General features: G+C 37.4%; 1 protein-coding gene across 1 annotated transcript; it reads right to left on the bottom strand.

Moving 5' to 3' along the window:
• Positions 1 to 4865: 4865 nt before the first annotated feature.
• Positions 4866 to 9732, bottom strand: PDE135 (Xanthine/uracil permease family protein). Its single transcript, XM_086606655.1, has 14 exons — positions 9324 to 9732; positions 8487 to 8584; positions 8189 to 8365; positions 7721 to 7821; positions 7506 to 7581; positions 7353 to 7412; positions 7077 to 7261; positions 6873 to 6969; positions 6694 to 6780; positions 6344 to 6402; positions 6052 to 6143; positions 5890 to 5967; positions 5584 to 5744; positions 4866 to 5178 (listed from the first exon to the last, which is right to left on the bottom strand). Exons 1-14 carry the CDS (start codon positions 9454 to 9456, stop codon positions 4960 to 4962), a joined length of 1623 nt encoding a protein of 540 aa, XP_086462781.1. The 5' UTR covers positions 9457 to 9732; the 3' UTR covers positions 4866 to 4959.
• Positions 9733 to 18201: the final 8469 nt, after the last annotated feature.

The raw sequence follows: 18201 nt of genomic DNA, 5'->3' as shown, positions 1-18201 counted from the left end.
TAGCAAACTCAACTTTTATTTTCCCTTTTCTTCCTACTTATTTGTGTTTTCTCCTCATTTGGGGGGGTTCACGTTCACCTTTAAGTTAAGTTTCTTTTCTCAATTAGCTTGAATGTTCAAATATCCATATGGTTTGGCAGGGAACACATCAATAATATTGCTTATGTTTAAATATCTTGCATTAGTATGGGGCCGATCACTCTGATGAATAAACTAATGGCTGGAATATATATAGTATTGTATTGGATCACAAATATCAAATGAAGTTATCATTATTTCTAGCCTCTGGAGTGATTGCCATTTTTGGAAGTCCTCTACTACTTCATATATAAAGCAAGGACCATTTACCGTTATGTAGATGATCTTTATCATTAAGCACTCCTTGGATTTGTTTCATACAAAGTCTAGGAATCATCTCTTCTTTACTACTCCTCGGGCTTGCATTATTCCTTGGTATTTCATACTAATAATCAACTTTGCCGGTTTGGCATCATTACATCTATTGTTTAGTACCTCTACTTATAAAATAACCTTAGCACATTTTTGCTGATTATTCCACATCATTAGTCGACATTCACGAGGGATGAGGCTCTTGATGTTTAAGTGTTTGGGGGCCCTAATTGAAAGTTAGCAAATATCAGGTCCATATCAAGGCATTTACACTTGACGGGCGATCAAGCTACATTTTGTAGTAGTATAATTGTTTAGATATATATGAGAATATGAGATATGATTTATATGGGTCATCCATCGTCTCTTAAAAGCGTTTATATTATATTGACATGTAAATATGTATATATTTTTTTTATTATTATCTGAAGTTAATGATATGGACTCTCAAGGTGAAGAAAATCATCATCATGTAATGTATATTGCTCCAAATCTCATTATGAAAACAACCATACATATACATTACACATGATGATTTTCACCTTCGAGAGTCCATATCATTAACTTCAGATAATAATAATAAAAAAAAAAAATATATACATATTTACATGTCAATATATAATGCAAACGCTTTAAGAGACCCGATGGATGACCCATATAAATCATATCTCATATTCTCATATATATCTAAACAATTATACTACTACAAAATGTAGCTTGATCGCCTGTCAAGTGTAAATGCCTTGATATGGACCTGATATTTGCTAACTTTCAATTAGGCCCCAAACACTTAAACATCAAGAGCCTCATCCCTCGTAATGTCTGACTAATGATGTGGAATAATCAGCAAAAATGTGCTAAGGTTATTTTATAAGTAGAGGTACTAAACAATAGATGTAATGACTGGCCATTTTCATCAAGGTTCAAGTTGATTATTAGTATGAAATACCAAGGAATAATGCAAGCCTGAGGAGTAGTAAAGAAGAGATGATTCCTAGACTTTGTATGAAACAAATCCAAGGAGTGCTTAATGATAAAGATCATCTACAGCTAACGGGTAAATGGTCCTTGCTTTATATATGAAGTAGTAGAGGACTTCCAACTGAATGGCAATCACTCCAGAGGCGAGAAATAATGATAACTTCATTTGATATTTGTGATCCAATACAATACTATATATATTCCGTGCCATTACAGTTTCTTGTCAGAGGAAGGCCCCATACTAATGCAAGATATTTAAACATAAGCAATATTGAAAATTCTGTCAAACCATATGGATATTTGAACATTCAAGCTAATTCATAAAAAGAAACTTAACTTAAAGGTGAACGTGAAACCCCCAAATGAGGAGAAAAACACAAATAAGTAGGAAGAAAAGGGAAAATAAAAAGTTGAGTTTGCTATTAGATGGTTACCTCGACCGCGAAGCGTATCTGCATTTTTCATTACGAACTTCCATCACCCCTTCAAGATGGTCAATCCCAATCCTCTAATTATATCAAGAATCTCTAGAAAGAAGCCCTTTAATTCTTCACAAAGCATCTAAATAAAAGGATCGTAATGTAAGAATTCAACGACAAAGAAAAATCAAAGATTCTCAACCAACAAAAGAAAATATAACCTCCACAAGCATTTGGCGGGAGTATTAAGATCCTCTACTATAATTGGACAACCCATGGATGGGGAACCAACTTCAAATGCCCACGCTGCCCCACCATCAAAATTGTCTATGCCGCCAGAAAATATATCCTCTTGAAGCTTGCATGACGGAGATGTCGGAGTGGGATGCCGGAGGGGGTGATCAATTTGGATATAGATTGTGGAGTTTTTGAGTTTGGTTTGAATTTGGAGTTCTAAGTTTGAACTGTGTTTTGAAAACACAAAATCTGTTTTGTGTTTTGTTGGGTTAGTGGTCAGGGCTTTTAGGGGCGGAATGAACATGTCACTCTATGTATGTCATGCTAAATATGTCATCCTAGCCTAACCGTGTATATATATATATATATATATAATAATATATATATATATATATATATATATATATATATATATATATATATATTTTTTTTTTTTTATTTATTATTATTATTTTTTTGGTCTGCCCAACACAATATGGAGTCCATTAGTAATAGGACTCTTTATTAATAGTGTACATAGAAAATTAGAAACAATGTTGGTCAGTGTTGTGCTATTTACAAATTTGATTCTTGCTATTTACAAGAATCAAATTTGCTATTTACAAGATTCAAGTTTGCTATTTGCGTTTACAAATTTGCTATTTATAAGATTCAAGTTTCCATGTATTTACAAATTTGATTTATTTTTAGAACAAAAAAAAAAAAAAACAGTTCCCATGTATTGGTAAACATACCTAGGCCTAATTGGAACTTGTCTAATAAGACAACCTAGACCGGACTTGGACTCAAAAATTCATATATGTTCTAGGCCGGGCCTAGACCTAGGTGTGTCATGTTCAGGTCTGGCCCAATAACAACCCTAGTGGGAACAAGGCCGCCCCATTACAAATAGCAATTCATTTGTAAACGCTATAAAAATGAAAAACTAACATTACACAATCAACTCATATTCTCAGTTTACTGGATACCTGTCATTTGAAGAACCTGTAACCAACCATGTTCGTCTTAGTTCTCATCAAAAATAAATAAATAAATAAAATATGTTCATCTTAGATAATTTGGAACTCTGAAAGTAGGCTCAATTGCCCCAAATTATAGATAATTTGGACAGAGGGTTTAATCTATGACTTGAATCTGACCCGAAACCATATCTCAAATAGGAATGCTAGCAGAGTAGCAGGCGAATCGTTGGTCTTGGAGAAAAGCACACTCACACATTATTACAAATGGTGTTTAAGGAAAGAGGTCTCTCAACTTCTTAAGAAAAACCACCAGAATAAAATCAATAATTCTAGGGCGACATTATTTTTTGCCTGGTTAGTGACATGGATGACATGGCAAGCCTATTTTTTTTATTCTTTAACATCTTTTCTACGTAACAAAAAATAAAAAACCGAAAATAGCCCCTAATCCCCTCCTTTGTACAACATTGACTCCACGCCTCTTTCTCTATTCCCACTGGTGAACACCGAACAGGACCAATTTTTGGTTTAATAAGAAAGACAAAAAAAAATCGAAAAAAAGATGATGGTGTATTGATGTCTTTATACTGGTTCGTTTGTTCTAATTGGAGACAAAATCTCGTTACAGTGAAAAACTTGTGAAAACCATTTTTTATTAATGGATTCTTAAAATTCTCTTTTCTAACAAACCAAGTTCTCAAATCAATTTTTCCTCTAATTTTCTATTCATTAGAGATGAGGGTTTTCCTTTAATTTACAGGGCCTAAAGGTATGAAATAAAATTTGTGCCTTGTTTTATAAGTATTAGATGAGAAATCATTAGCAAAAAATAATAATAATAATAAGATGAGAAAATCAGCAATGATCACAATCTGAAATTGATAATTTGAGAGGATGTGAGATATTAGTAAATGACTAAATGGGTGGAAGAAAGAAGAGAGGGTAGTAGAGTTATAGTACAAAATATCAGGATATGGGTATTTATCGATATTCAATTTCTGGATATGTATCGTGGATATATCTCTTTCTTTGGGGATATTTGACATTATTTCACATATAAATATCGTTGATATATCTAAAATATCGATAAATATCATAGATATTGTGGATATTTTTTGATATATCATGATACATTATTTATATTTATTTGAAATATAATGGTAAATATTAAATAAAATTATTATATACACAAAATATCACCAAATATCTCCAAATATCGCAAAATATTTCAAAATATCACAAATATTATCGAAATATCACCGATATTTACAGTCGTATATATCTCTGAACATATCGTGATATTTATATATTTCTCTGAAATCTGGATAGATATCTCCAAATATCGCGATATATCGGGATATTTTGTAATATGAGTAGAGTAATTGTGTTTTATTTGGTTTGAGTTTAGAGAAATCAGAGAAGTAGAAAACTACCAGGACACATCAGCCAGTCACTAAACCGGGCCAAAATGCCTGGTTCGGTAGAATTACTCGAATAAAATAGTTGGACTTACGGACAAAATAGCACTTGGGCACCCTCACCTAGTAATGCATGTGTGTTTCTACATTTCTATTTTCTACGCGCGAGTAATGAGTTCGTTGACAAGTAACACAAACCATGTAAAATTAAAGCAGAGATGGTCTCTCTCTGTTATCTGAGCTTGGCACATTTCCCACTCGTTCAGTTTTTCTTTCCAAAACATTTCACTCGTCTTTCATTAAATGAACGCAACATTACCAATAGTATCTTGCCTTCAAAAAACAAAGAAACAAAAAAACACATACACATACACTAAACATACTAAACTAAATGAAACGAAATACACAATCACACGCGTGCATTCCTATATGCTGTTGGTATTTGGTACATCACTATGTATGCTATAACATTAATTGTTTTTATTGTTAATTGTTAAACAACAAATGCTAACTCGTCCAAAGTAAATTGTACATACAACAAGAAGAAATTGATTAATGAAATCTGGATGGAATGTACTCATGTATCCTTAGGGGATAACTATAAAACTCTTCATTTCTATCATCGCCTTCCCTGCGTTGGAAAGGAACCCACCACTGCAGTCCTCTATCATCGCGAGTGTGCTTTGCATCAATCATGTTATCAAGCACTGAGCCAACCAATATTGCCACGGTAGGGGGCGAGGAGAAGATTGTGTTAAATATGTCATTGAACTGCAAAAATTCAAGTTTAAGATGTTTATCAGATAACTAACTTTTTGAATGCATTTCATTTGCATATGCTTGTTTCCTAGGTATAGAGTGTCAGGAAGAAAGTCGTTCCATCGGTCAGTAAGATGATGCTCTTTGCTCCACAATTAAACAAAATCACTGCTAACAGTTGATGGTCTCACTAAACAAATGCGAAATTGCAGCAACTAGCAAGGGTTCCTCTTTTCCACCAATTTGTGTTTGAGGGATTCTATTCCAAATAACATTTGAGATCATTCTGAAAGTCTAGTATAAATGTTGCATGCCGGAATTTAAGAAATTGAATATAGTTCATAACTTCGTCGACTTAGATAAGGAATCATCACCTCTCCCTAAAAAAGAAAAAGGCCAAAAAAAAAGGACTCTTACCCATCCTCCTGGGGTTTTGATTGGGTAATGGTCTGCAGTAACTTTGAACCCATTAAAATACTGAGGAATGGATATTCCAAGGAACAGTGAGAGACCCAAGATGTAAAGGTTCCGCATGGAGTTGAAGTTTATGAACTGAACAAATGAGATTCCAGTTGCAGCTACAAGATTAGAAATGTAACAACATTAATAGATAGTAAGATTTGAAGAAAAGAATTGCAGTAACAACTTACACAGATACTTCCCGACAAGGTTATAATGCTAAGGAAAATAATAAGCATTGAAGCTCTTGCCGTGTAAACTCACCGACAATTCCAAATAGAACACAATACGTGGCAGCGAATATCGGGAGTGGAATTGATGCAAAGAATGCCCCAAATTTTCCTGCAAAGGAGAGACGGATAAATAACCATATGAAGACAAGTAGAACTAGGTCTTGGTTTTGATACTTGAGTCCGGAAAACAAACCAAAAATTGAAAAGAAGAGCATGAAACCAGTTGATATCTCGACAACTCTTCGACTCCCAACATGTGTCAATCCAAGAAGGCCTACATTTTCACTGCAAGGACATAGTTCTAATAAGCATAAAGAAATTTACATATATTTATCAACCACGATGTTTACTGTACACAGCCTAGTTACATGCATGACAACGATCTCTTTCTTATTTCTTATTATCAAAGATGAATTGACGAAGCTAGACAAATAACAATCGAACGCTATACATATATGGCAACCAAGAAGCAGAGTGCGCCTTACACAGATGCAGAGGTACCAACAGCAGCCCCAAATATCCCCTCGAGCAGCATCCCAATACCCTGCACTCATAATAAAGCAGAGAACTTCAGTTACAAGCACAAGTGCATAAAACTTGTCTTGGTTGGTCGACTACATCTCATTAGTATTTGAAATATGAGGTTTATCTGAACAAGTGTTTATCATTCATTTGTTCTTATAAGATGATATCAATTATTATTGGTAGCAATCAATTTTTGTTGCTCAATTATGGGAGTGCCTAATTTAACTTTGTTAGGATGATGATAATAATAGAAAAAAAAATTCAATCTGGAACGAAAATGTAAGAAGGACAGCTCTCCCCAACTACAAACCTGAAGACCAATGCTTCGACTAAGCACATGTAGAGGAGGAGGTGTTGCACCTGAAAGCCGCGCAGCTGCAAAAAATGTTCCAGTCGACTGCATCGGACAAGAATGGAATAAAGAGGTCAATAGAAAACAACTTCTTTTGGCATATTTAAAGGAAGAGATGTGTGGAATTGAATCTAAACCTCAGCTGAGGAAACAAGTGCTGCTCCCATCATCCCGAAAACATGGCTGGCCCGGAAGATTGGTGCACCCCACTGGAAAGGGTATGGAACTTTGATCCTAGTTTTCAGGGAAAAAATTCAAATATTATATAATATTACATATGCTTCCTAGCGAGACACAAGAAAGACCAATTAGCTTGAGAGAATAACTGATTTGGTGTGTACCATGGAGCTGATGATATGAGATAAGAACGATCTGTGCGACAACTCATCTTAGTTTGCTGCCTAACGGCGGTGTAAGCACCGGCTATGGTAAGAATAGCAGCGAAACCCCAGACAAATGCAACGCAGAAAAGTAGGCCGAATCTCACAAACAAGGTGTAAGCCCTTTTGTGAAAACTTCTCAAGATCTGTGAGGTTGCAACAAATATAATACTCAGCATAGTTATATGTGTTCTTCAATAAATAAAGATTTGCAGTAGCTACAGATAGATGCCTTACATGTTGGCTAATAACCAGTAAAATTAACGTTGGAAGGCCAATCTCCACACACTGCGCAAGCTGAACAACAGAGAAATATTCCACCCAATAGAATGAGTTCTAGGGATTTACTAGCTACCCTTGAGTAGAGTCATTGAAAAAAAGAAAGCATACCTTAGGGAAGCCCCGCTCAAACAACCCCAGACCAACCACACAAACCACAGGAACAATAACAACAGGGCTAAAAGACCTGAGAACAAAAATCCAAATGTAAATATTTTGGACCAGAAGAAGAAACCTCGGATATTCAGGGAGTAAGCATACACACTCAGACCTCTTTAAGCTAGATATTGAAATTCACAAGGACATTAATGTCATAGTACTTTTACCTGGTCCAATGCCCCCATGCTCTACTGTACCCAAGGATGATGTTTACAAATGAAGAGATTATCAAAGATCCTTGAATAGCTCTCATGGTGTGGCGAAATCTCTGCAAACATCCTGAAATTAGGTCAGTATCAAACTACATCTAGTACTAGTACAATTAACACAATATAAAACTTTGATGCCACAAAGAGATGTAGTTTAAAATACAGAAAGGGGGGCTTGACTCTGAAATGGACATATCTTCACATAGATGTAGGCAGATAAAGTTTAGCAATTAGAAAGATAATGACATACAGAATAAATGTAACGTTCTCCAAGAATTAGTGCATGGCTCATCGATTATTTACATATACACTACAGAGCTTTCCACGGTACTTAAAATATCTCTTAATGATGGAACATATTTCTTACTTGACTGGAGCGATATTATGTTGTGTATATATTGCTAGGAAAGTTGGATATCGACATACCTCTCCCTCTGATGTGAAGACACTGTCAGAGAAATCGTTGATGATCGACATCACTGGTATAATGAACGCAAAGGATGAGCCCATCACTGTTGGAAGCCGCGTTCCAAATAAAGTTTGAAGAAGTGTATTTATTCCAGCCATAAATGTCAGTGTTTGAATTACACGGGCTTTGTCTCCCTGTTACATAGTTCAATAGAACTGAGAACGTTTTACTTTTAAGCACAGAACTACTTAAATAATACAGCTACCTATTTTACATTAATAAAAAAGAAAGAGCAATACTAGGTTTATAACTTACGTTACCGCCACCCATTTGAGGGACAAGAATAGTGGCAATCATAACTGAACTTCCTAACATCACAATGTAATGTTGGAAAGCTAGTGCAATGGCTTCCGCTGTAATAACCAAACAGATAATATTAGCCAATAACTTTACCAATTACACTCCCTACTACGCAATTTTCCCCCTCCACTCTCAAAAACAAAAGGAAAAAATATATAATAATAATAAATATGTCAAAAGTAAAAATAGGGGGGGGGGAGGTGTTGTAATTGCTATGTGCTGCCAAATAATTCCTCTTCAGAAATTACAGAGCAAAATTGAACCATATATTTAACAGGGGAAGCAAATATAAATTACTATCTGATTCAACAACAAACTAAACTAAACTATACAGATAGCTTCATTCAATTTTATGTTTGTGCATAAATAAAGAAAAACTGATTCATGAAGTCCAAATGAGAAAAACTCCTTTAATTTAAGCAAGGGTGAACTTCAATCTGTTAATAAACTAGTCAAAATTCTCAACATGCTCTATTAATTTCACAGGAAGCACATAAAACAAGTCTAGAACCAAAACCAATCCAAAGGGTATTACTCAAATCCAAATAAAACTCATTTTCTGAATCCAAACGTTGGTACCAAAGCATAACTTTTATGTTTACAACTTTAACAGCCAAAAACTCAATTCCAAAGTATCTCTAAAAAAGAGATTCCATAAAGAACAGTAATAACTTTATATGTCTTTATTGGATCAAAGCATATTCACTTCCAGCAAAACAAAAAACCCATTAACAGAAATGAAAATAAGTAACAAAGAAAGAGTGAAACAAAGAGAAAGAATGAACTACTAACGCCATGCTGGATTGGAATTGATGCAAAAGTGAAGCTGATGAAGTTGTGCAATTGGCGTATGAACTTTAGGCCCAGATGATATTGATGCTGTTGGTGGCGGTGCATGGCTGTGCGTATGACTTGTTTCTACCATTTTTCTCTGTTCTTAACTTTCTGACTAACTAAGGTTGGAAAAGAAACACAGTACAAGAAGAAACTAGATCTGTCCTTGTTTAAGACTTTAAGGTTCTTGTGCATGCAAGAAGAGAGAAGTATGGGCGAAGTTTGCGTCAGTTCATGGAACTCTTTCTGCACTTGGAACGAGGAAGCTTAAACAGGGTCAGCTAAAATTTCAGTTACTTGAAGTTGAATGAAGCTTTTTGGGTTTTCGAGAATCTAGACTGATCCTATAGTTGCCTAAAATTGCGATACTGCCACTTATTCTTTTTTTTTTCAGTGGTCTATTATTCTTTTTCGAGTTTGTTTTTTTATGGTGAAGCTTATCTTAACAGAATTTGGACCGTAGTAATTTAGTCAAGAAAATGATAATTAGCATTCCATTTACAAGTTGTATCATGAATTGAAGAAGATGAGAGAAAAATCAAAACATTTAGAAAATTCTAAATTAGAACCATTTGATCCAGGTACAGGAAAATATGCCTGAGACGTCAAAACTCGAAATTATGAATTCATTTTAGTTTGTGCTGCGTTTACTAAAAATATGTGCTTTAAATTTTGGTGTGGTCAATTTGTGAAATTGATGCCACATGACATGTGCTGGGAAGCTATGGTGCAAAAGTCCGTTGATATTTTTTTTGGCATTTCTTATTAAAAAGTCGGGTATCTTGCACGATTGTACAAGTAACCAATTTGAGCCAAATGTAAGTATGAAAACAGAAAAAACCTAGTCAATAATTTAAAGGTATAGAATACATAGCCAAAGGTTGATGAACCAAACATATGGTTATGAAGAGTAAATGTTACAATTCCGGTAGGTAAAACGTACTAGAAGATAAAACAAGTTTGATAAATAAGAAGTCCTCTTTACCCAAAAAACCAAAAAAAAACATAAAAAAAAAAAAAAAGGAAAATTGTATCCTCACTTTGTTGTTCTACTTCAAGTCTGAACACATGGAAAAAAAATGGGTTGGCCAAATGACTCTGTCACCAGCATCTTTGCCTAGCATTTGTCGTGAAGTCTGATGGTGATGTCCATAGTAAAGCTTACTAGAGATATTATGGAAATGTATTGTAAGCATAGTTCGGGATTTCGGAATTCTCGGAATTCCGGTAAATCCAAAAACCGAAATCCAGTAAATTTCGATCCTATAGAATTTCGAATTTCGAATCTCTTCGGAATTTCGATGATTTCGACACTATATTTAAAATTTCGATTTTTTGAAAAACCGAAATTCCGAGCGGAATTCCGGAGTTTCGTTCGGAATCACGAACTATGATTGTAAGGGACATCTCACTAGACATGTGCTGTGCACAAAGCCCATATACAATGACTCATTCAGTATAGTTCGACCTCAGACATACAGATATTCGTTACACTCGAAATCAACTCCGAACACTCGCCATACTAAAAAACCCTGCTAGTTTCAAAAAGTTACTGATCTCATTTTAAAACTCTAAAAAAAAAAAAAAAAAAAAAATGGTCTCAAACTTTTTTTTCCCGCAAGCCTTCTTCCCCGACCCTCAAGCACCACTCGTGCTGCACCCCCTGTCCCCCACCATCCACCGTCACCTCCATCAAACACCACTATCCCCCACCATCCACCGTCCCCCACCATTCACTGTCACCTCCGTTAAGCACCACTGTCCCCACCATTCACCGTCCCCCTTCCCCCTCCCTCAAGCACCACTCGTGCTGCACCCCCTGTCCCCCACCATCCACCGTCACCTCTGTCAAATGCATTCAAACTTTAACATCCATTAAACCTGACCCTTACCTAAACACCGACAGATCTCGAAAAAAAAAAAACCAACAAACAAACAAAAACCGCAAGCCTTCTTCCCCGACCATGCCATGCCACTAGTCTTGCACCCCCACCATCCACCGTCACCACCATCATTAATCACTGTCCTATAAGACTTCCAACAACACCGCCGCCGCCACCACCATCTTCCAACAAAAAAATAGAAGTGAATGTGATTTCATTCTGTTAATTGTGTTTGGGGTTTGGTTATACTGATTTTGTTTTGTTCTTTTGCTGGTTTGCTATTTGGTTTGTGGGTTTTGCTGGTACTGGATTGGTTTCCTGGTTCGACAGTTGTTGTTTATTAGTCGGTTTCCTTCTGGTTTTGAAAACTGCATGTTTGAATTTGGTTTATGGTATATGGCTTGGTCTGATATGTTGATGGGTATTTGTGGATTTCATTGAACAGTTGAACATGGCGAAACAAATTTTACATTATTTCCTTCTGGTTTTGATTGCTCAGTGTTTGGTTTAGTGCTTTGGTCAGTTGGGAGGTCACGTTCGACACCTGATCACCTACATGAGGGGAAAGAAAGGACCCACTGTTGCTTCTTATGATTTCATTGTTCCACCACTTAAGAAACGTGTTCACTGTCCTTTCCGAGGTCGTCACGGATGCACCAATGGGGTAAACTGTAATGGGTTCACTGTTTCCTACATTCTCACACATTTCGATAAACAACACTTGGATTGCCAGGTGAGTATTGACAGGGTGAGGGATGAACTTAAGGGTGATCGTGAATTGTATCTGTCAGTGGAGAATTCGTTAAAGTCAATAGGTAAATGGATTTGTGGCCTTTGTCTTTGCATCCATGCCAATGGTATGCCGTGTCGTCATCCGGATGATACCATTGAACCTCCCCGTTTTGATGGAGAATGGGGAACCTGCATGTGTCATTGTGGGCATCCCCCAGCCGCTCCCCCAGCCTAACACTACAGATCTTACCCTCACGACACACAGGGGTGACGGTGATACCCCTAATCCGCGTATCCCTCTTGATGAGATGTTACTTGATAGTGCATTTCATATACCCTTTTGAATTGTGAAAAGTATACCACGTGCTTGTCGTTTGGTCTTTTCTGGTGCACTGAAATCTGCTCTCTGGGATATTACGGCTGATATTGGTTCAGTTATGCCTTGGGTTCGTCTCTTTCTCTTGCCATGTTGCACTCTGCAAGTTTTTCAACCCCAGAATTGTCAGGAACGTCGTTCTAGTAACAGAAAAAAACCTTCAACAGAGACAAATTCTCCATGCTTTGATGACATGGAATGAGCCTGGAGGGATGTTTCGTCTCCTAGAATCTACTATAGAGCCTCCTTCAATCCAGCCACCACAGAGATCTGGTCCTACTCAGAATGTGCGTCGATGATTACAGAAAGTTGCTGATGGACATTTTGTTGCAGCGGTAAAGGTGTTGTCATCATCAGGGGTTGCCCCAATCTTTGCGCGAGACCATATGTGCATTAGAGGAGAAGCATCCGATGCGACTACCACCTGTAAGGCCAACTATTCCTGTTGTTGAGCCCCCTTTAGTGGTAGAGAGAGACACCCTTTTGTCCTGTATTAGGTCATTTCCGAAGGGTACTTCTTGTGGTCATGATGGTCTTCGATCTCAGCATTTGTTGGATGCCATGAGTGGTGCTGCAACAGCTATACCGGCTGATTTGCTAGATGCATTGACCACTGTGGTGAATCTTTGGTTCTGAGGGGCGATGCCCACCGTTAAGCGGAATTCATTGCGAGTGCCCCACTTACTCCACTTCTTAAGCCGGATAATAGTATTCGTCCTATAGCTATGGGGATGGTTTGGCGTTGTCTGGTCTCCAAGATTGCAATGAAAGGAGTTTCCCAAGATGTGGTAGGATACTTACGAGATTTTCGATTATGGGGTTGGTGTTTACGGTGGAGCGGAGGCGATTACGCATCTTTGTCAACCGCATGGTGTATGCTAACGATGGCGATTACCTCTCTTCGATCTTTGCTTGTAGATTTTCGAAATGCTTTTAACATGGTTGATCGGACTACTATGTTGAGAGAGGTTCAGTATCCGTTGCCCGACTATTGCCCTTGGGTTGAGTACTTGTATTGTCAACTTGCGAGGTTATATATGGGGGATGGCTACATATGGTCTCAAGCATCGGGGTCCAAAAGGCGACCACTTTGGGTCCCTTCTATTTGCACCGGTGTTGCATCCCCGATTCTCATGAAGTTCATCCGGTTGTCGGTTGTTATTCTGAGGCTTGGTATCTAGATGATGGAACTCGATCGGAGATACTGAGCGCGTGGCGGCGGCGACTTTGGGTATGATTCAGGAAGAAGGACCTTCTTACGAGTTGGTTCTTAATGTGGCTAAAACTGAGATATTTTGGCCATCACTTGATCCATGTCGCTCCACTCCTAGTCTTTTTCCTTCAGATTTGTCCCGTCCTCAGCAGGGAGTCAGGTTGCTTGAAGGTGCAGTCAGCACTGATTCATCTTTTGTCATCGGTCTTGCTCGTAAGCGTGTTGAAAAGGTTGTGACTTTGATGAGCAGTTTAGCTATATTGGAAGATCCACATTGTGAGTTAGCTCTCTTACGGGCTTGTGCTGGGCTCTCTAAGTTGGTCTTTGCGATTCGTACTTGTCCGCCATCCCTTTTTAGAGAGGCAGCAAAGACTTTTGATCAGCATCTCCGCAGTGTTCTCCAGGGTATTGTGGTTTCTGATGGTCCTAACTTCGGTGATTTATAGTGGCGTTTATCGACACTCCCATTACGTCTTGGTGGGTTAGGTATTTATTGTGCCACTGATGTCTCTACTTTTGCTTTTGTGGCCTCCCGTTGTCAGACTTCTGAGCTTCAGAATCACATTCTTAGGAGTTGTGGGCCAGTGCCTTTGGATGAGATTTTGGATGTTGCTAGCAGTGCATTGAGTCTTTGTCTACCTGATTTTGACCTCAGTTCTATGGCCGTGAATGCTACCGTCCCCTCAAAACCACAAAAAGTTTTGGCGGAAGCGTTCTATGGTAAGATTGTTGTTGGTCTTGAGAGAGAGTTTATGTTATCTGCTCGTCAGAAAGCAGTCATTGGATGTTTGCAGTTAGAACACGCAAAAGATTTTCTACTTGCTATTCCGATGGAGGGACTTGGTCAGCGTATGTCGTCGGTGGAGTATCGTTCTATTCTCCGGTACCGTCTCATGATTCCTTTGTACTCTGAGGGTGGTCTATGCCCTGTTTGCAAAAAAATTAGACTAGATGCTTTCGGGGACCATGCAGCACATTGTAGACATTTTCCAGGTTTCAAATACCGACATGATCATGTCAGAGATATTTTATGTGATGCATTTTGGAGGGTACAGGTACAAGTGAAGAAGAAGGAGGCTCCCGTGAATTTTCTCCGCGGATCCGAATGAGGGAAGATCTACACTTCGCCTCGCGGGATGTATTGATATCTGATTGGTCCGAGGGGAGACATGCATGTGTTGATGTAATCGGAGGCTCTCCGTTGGTAGGGCTTGGGAATGGAGTCTTTGAGGTGGGAGAAGCAGCTAAGAGAGCAGCGACAGGGAAGATGGAGAAGCATGAGGAAGCTTGCACGGCTAACCAACATTGTTTCATTCCGTTTAGTTTCGACACTTTCAGTTTCTTGGAACAACTTCAGAAAGTTATGGACAGTAACGTTATGACAGTTGGTTCTAACGAGTTTGTTTTTAGAAGAATAGGATTTGCTATTCAGAAAGGACTTGCAACGCAGCTTATTGCACGCTTGTCCTAATTATTTGTAAAATTCCTTATCAGTATTAATAAAATTTTCACTTAAAAAAAAAAAAAAACTAAAAAATTTGCATACATGTCAATACCAGTGACTCGTCATTCAACTCCACCTCGTAACATCATCACCTACCAATGTCATCATTACTATTATTATCTTTAAGTATTTTTCCCATTGTATCATTCATCATATCATTAGAGTTTAGGCATACACTTTCAATGTCTATGAAAATCTACTCTCAATAACTATTTGTGGCTTGATTATAGTCTAATTATTGATCCCAATCTAAGTTATTAATTCAAACTTCACTACAACTTTCAATATGCATACTGAATATGTCACAGCCTGAATTTCTAAACAATTAAAAAAAATGAATATTTGAAATATATAAATATATCAAACATCACTCGATTCAATTGTCTAAAAACTCAGGCTATGACGGGGTGGATACAACACATGTCAAAACCCGAAAACCCACATCATAAAGAATCAACTTAACAACAAAATAATCTCCAAAAATTCTCTTTATTACTTTATAAAAAGTCTATCTTCTATCCCAATAAAACATCAAACCACTCTAAGAATAACAGGTCTTTAACATCGTATTTCATGTCATATGAAAAGAAAACTACGTTATTACATACTTTCAAAAGATCAGACCTAAAAGAAAAAACTAACGGATTTGCTCGGGCAAGAATCCAAATCACACGCGGTTCCATCCATTTGCCTTCCACTGTGTTCCCAAGAACACACCCACGCTACCAAAACAAAGCAAACATGGGTCAACAAAATGGAATTTCTTTGGTATGTATGAGTAGACTAACCACATATAAATATTATCATACTTTTAATTATCCAAACAATCACGTTATATTTCCCATAACTTAATCTTTTTTCACTTGGAAGGCGGTAGTTCGTCATTTCAACCGGCATAGTTTCTTCTCAAGCAAAACTTCTATATTATTAACTCGTTTTAATAACTCGTTTTAATATCTAAATACTTGAATTAATACTTACCAATATCCATTGTTGTATAAGGGTAGGACCCGCGTCCCCGCATTAAAATGTTATTAAGTCTTACCCTCCTGCAAAAGAAAGTTAAAACTTCTATATAACATATGTAGATATTATATTAGGTATTCAAAAGTCAACCCCAAACACTCGCATAATCAAAGAATACAACTAACCCGCAAGGCAAATACCTTAGTTCTTCTCTAGAGGCGGGTTCAAAGAATCACGGTCATTCATGGCACATTCAATGAATACCCCTATATAACGGGCCATTTATGGCACATTCAATAAATGCTCACTTAACATATGACATCAACAGTCATAAAACTAAATTCCAAAACTTGAGGCGTAGAGAGTTCTAAAAGAGGTGGTAAATTTTGTTTACGCATTATTGAAATTTTATTGAATAAATTATCTCCGAGAACGAACGAGTATCTTGTTTCATGTATTTTTGGTTACGCGTTATTAATATACCGATGTCTAAGTGTCATAACGTTGTATATCATAAAAGACGAAAATCTCACATAGTAGTTAATACACATACACACGTATATATAAAGGTCTTAGCCTAAAGCCAAGCAAGCTAATAGCCCTAGACCTATCTTAATAACCCAAATCATAATCCGAGTTAAAAGATCAAATTGAGTTAACTGGTCAAAGTCAACCCTAGTCAAAAGTCAACTCTGGTCAAAGTCAATGTCAAAGTCAACCCTGGTCAAAGTCAAAGTCGACCTGCCAAGGGTCAACAGCAGTCACCCAGTCCCAAACCGATTTATCTAAGCTGACCAGGTTCAATAACTTAAGCCTTAACCCGGCCCATAAACTGGGTTGGCCCAACTTGAAGATCCACTTAAAATACTATGGACCAACCCCAAAAACCAAACAAGTTAAGGCCCAAACAAAACCAACAAGAAAAGGCCCAAACAAAATAAGGTTTTTGGCCCAACCAATCTAAACCAAACCCGGGCCCAAGGTCCAAGCCCAAAACAGCCATCTTCTTCCTCCAACAGCCACCCAAATCGGCCACCACCAGTTCGGCCACCATCTCCACTCGACCACCCATTTTGACGCCGCGGTTTTACTCCTTATCAAAAACCAAACACCTTTAATAAAAACAATAACCCCCAAATCATTCAATCCAAACCTCACCCAAAACTAGATCTAAAAGTTTAAAGACCGCCATTAGTGGCTTCCCCAACCTTCACTTTCGACAAAATTTCAATCGCAAAGACTCCTCCCCCAATCAATCCTCCTAATCCCATCCCCACAACCCATTCAAATACCAACCAAAACCCAAAACAACAAAGGGCGATTTAAAGCGCCATTAACGTTTCTCTCCGAGCCGGCGACCTTTCGTTCAACGGTTCAACCACCTATCCAACAATTCTTAACAACCAAGCATAAACCCATCTTCACCATAGCAAAACAACAAAAAATATACAAAAACGAATACTGTGGTTTTCACTGCCACCATTGACGCTCTGTCGAAGCTCCCAACAGTTCTATCAGATGGATCGACCCCCGGGATCCGCGATAAATATAATCCTAAAAATTCAAATAACAAAAAAGCGGGCGATTTCTTGCCATTTGGACTCGTCGCGCCATTGGCGACTTCGAAGTTCCAAATAGTTCAATACCGATTTCAGAGATTCAACAATTCAAATCAAATCTAAACATATCGACATAACTAAAAATTATAAAAAAACTGGTCGAAAACACTCGACATTAAAATACGTAAATATTAAACAGACGAAAATCATAGTTTTAGTAGTGGTGAGAGATAAACTCTACTCACCTGTAGCGCTCTCCGATTATCAACCAGCTACCAGGAAAAAAACTTTCCTTTCCTTCCTTTAGTAAAACTCCCATTTTTTTTCTAAAACCCTCGCTGTGTTTTTTTTCCCAAAAACTCTACGTGAGAAAACTCCCCGAAAAACAAGGACAACACTTATCCATTTTACCTACGGGATTTTATCCGTATCTGATAGTTATCTATATTCAGTTTAACCCATTATTATTATTATTATTATTATTATTAGGAAAATAAAAGAATAAAACACGGGGTGTTATAGAATAGGTAGACAACCACCTCCATTAACAATTTCTATCTCTTTCTTTCACTTTAACTTAAGAATTAAGTCTTAATTTGGTGT

Source organism: Coptis chinensis, chromosome 4 (assembly GCF_015680905.1).
Source record: "Coptis chinensis isolate HL-2020 chromosome 4, ASM1568090v1, whole genome shotgun sequence".
Taxonomy (NCBI): Eukaryota; Viridiplantae; Streptophyta; class Magnoliopsida; order Ranunculales; family Ranunculaceae; genus Coptis; species Coptis chinensis.
Note: the sequence above shows the minus strand (reverse complement) of the source record. Positions and strands in the feature narration are given on the sequence as shown.

Bases quoted from the DNA above. Each gene is read 5' to 3' on its own strand.
- PDE135 (XM_086606655.1), bottom strand. From the start codon at position 9,456: ATGGTAGAAACAAGTCATACGCACAGCCATGCACCGCCACCAACAGCA. The intron at 8,366-8,486 runs GTAAGTTATAAA...ACTATGTAACAG, and splicing joins CTCAAATGGGTGGCGGTAAC to GGAGACAAAGCCCGTGTAAT. The intron at 6,144-6,343 runs GTAAGGCGCACT...ATGTCCTTGCAG, and splicing joins GTTGGTACCTCTGCATCTGT to TGAAAATGTAGGCCTTCTTG.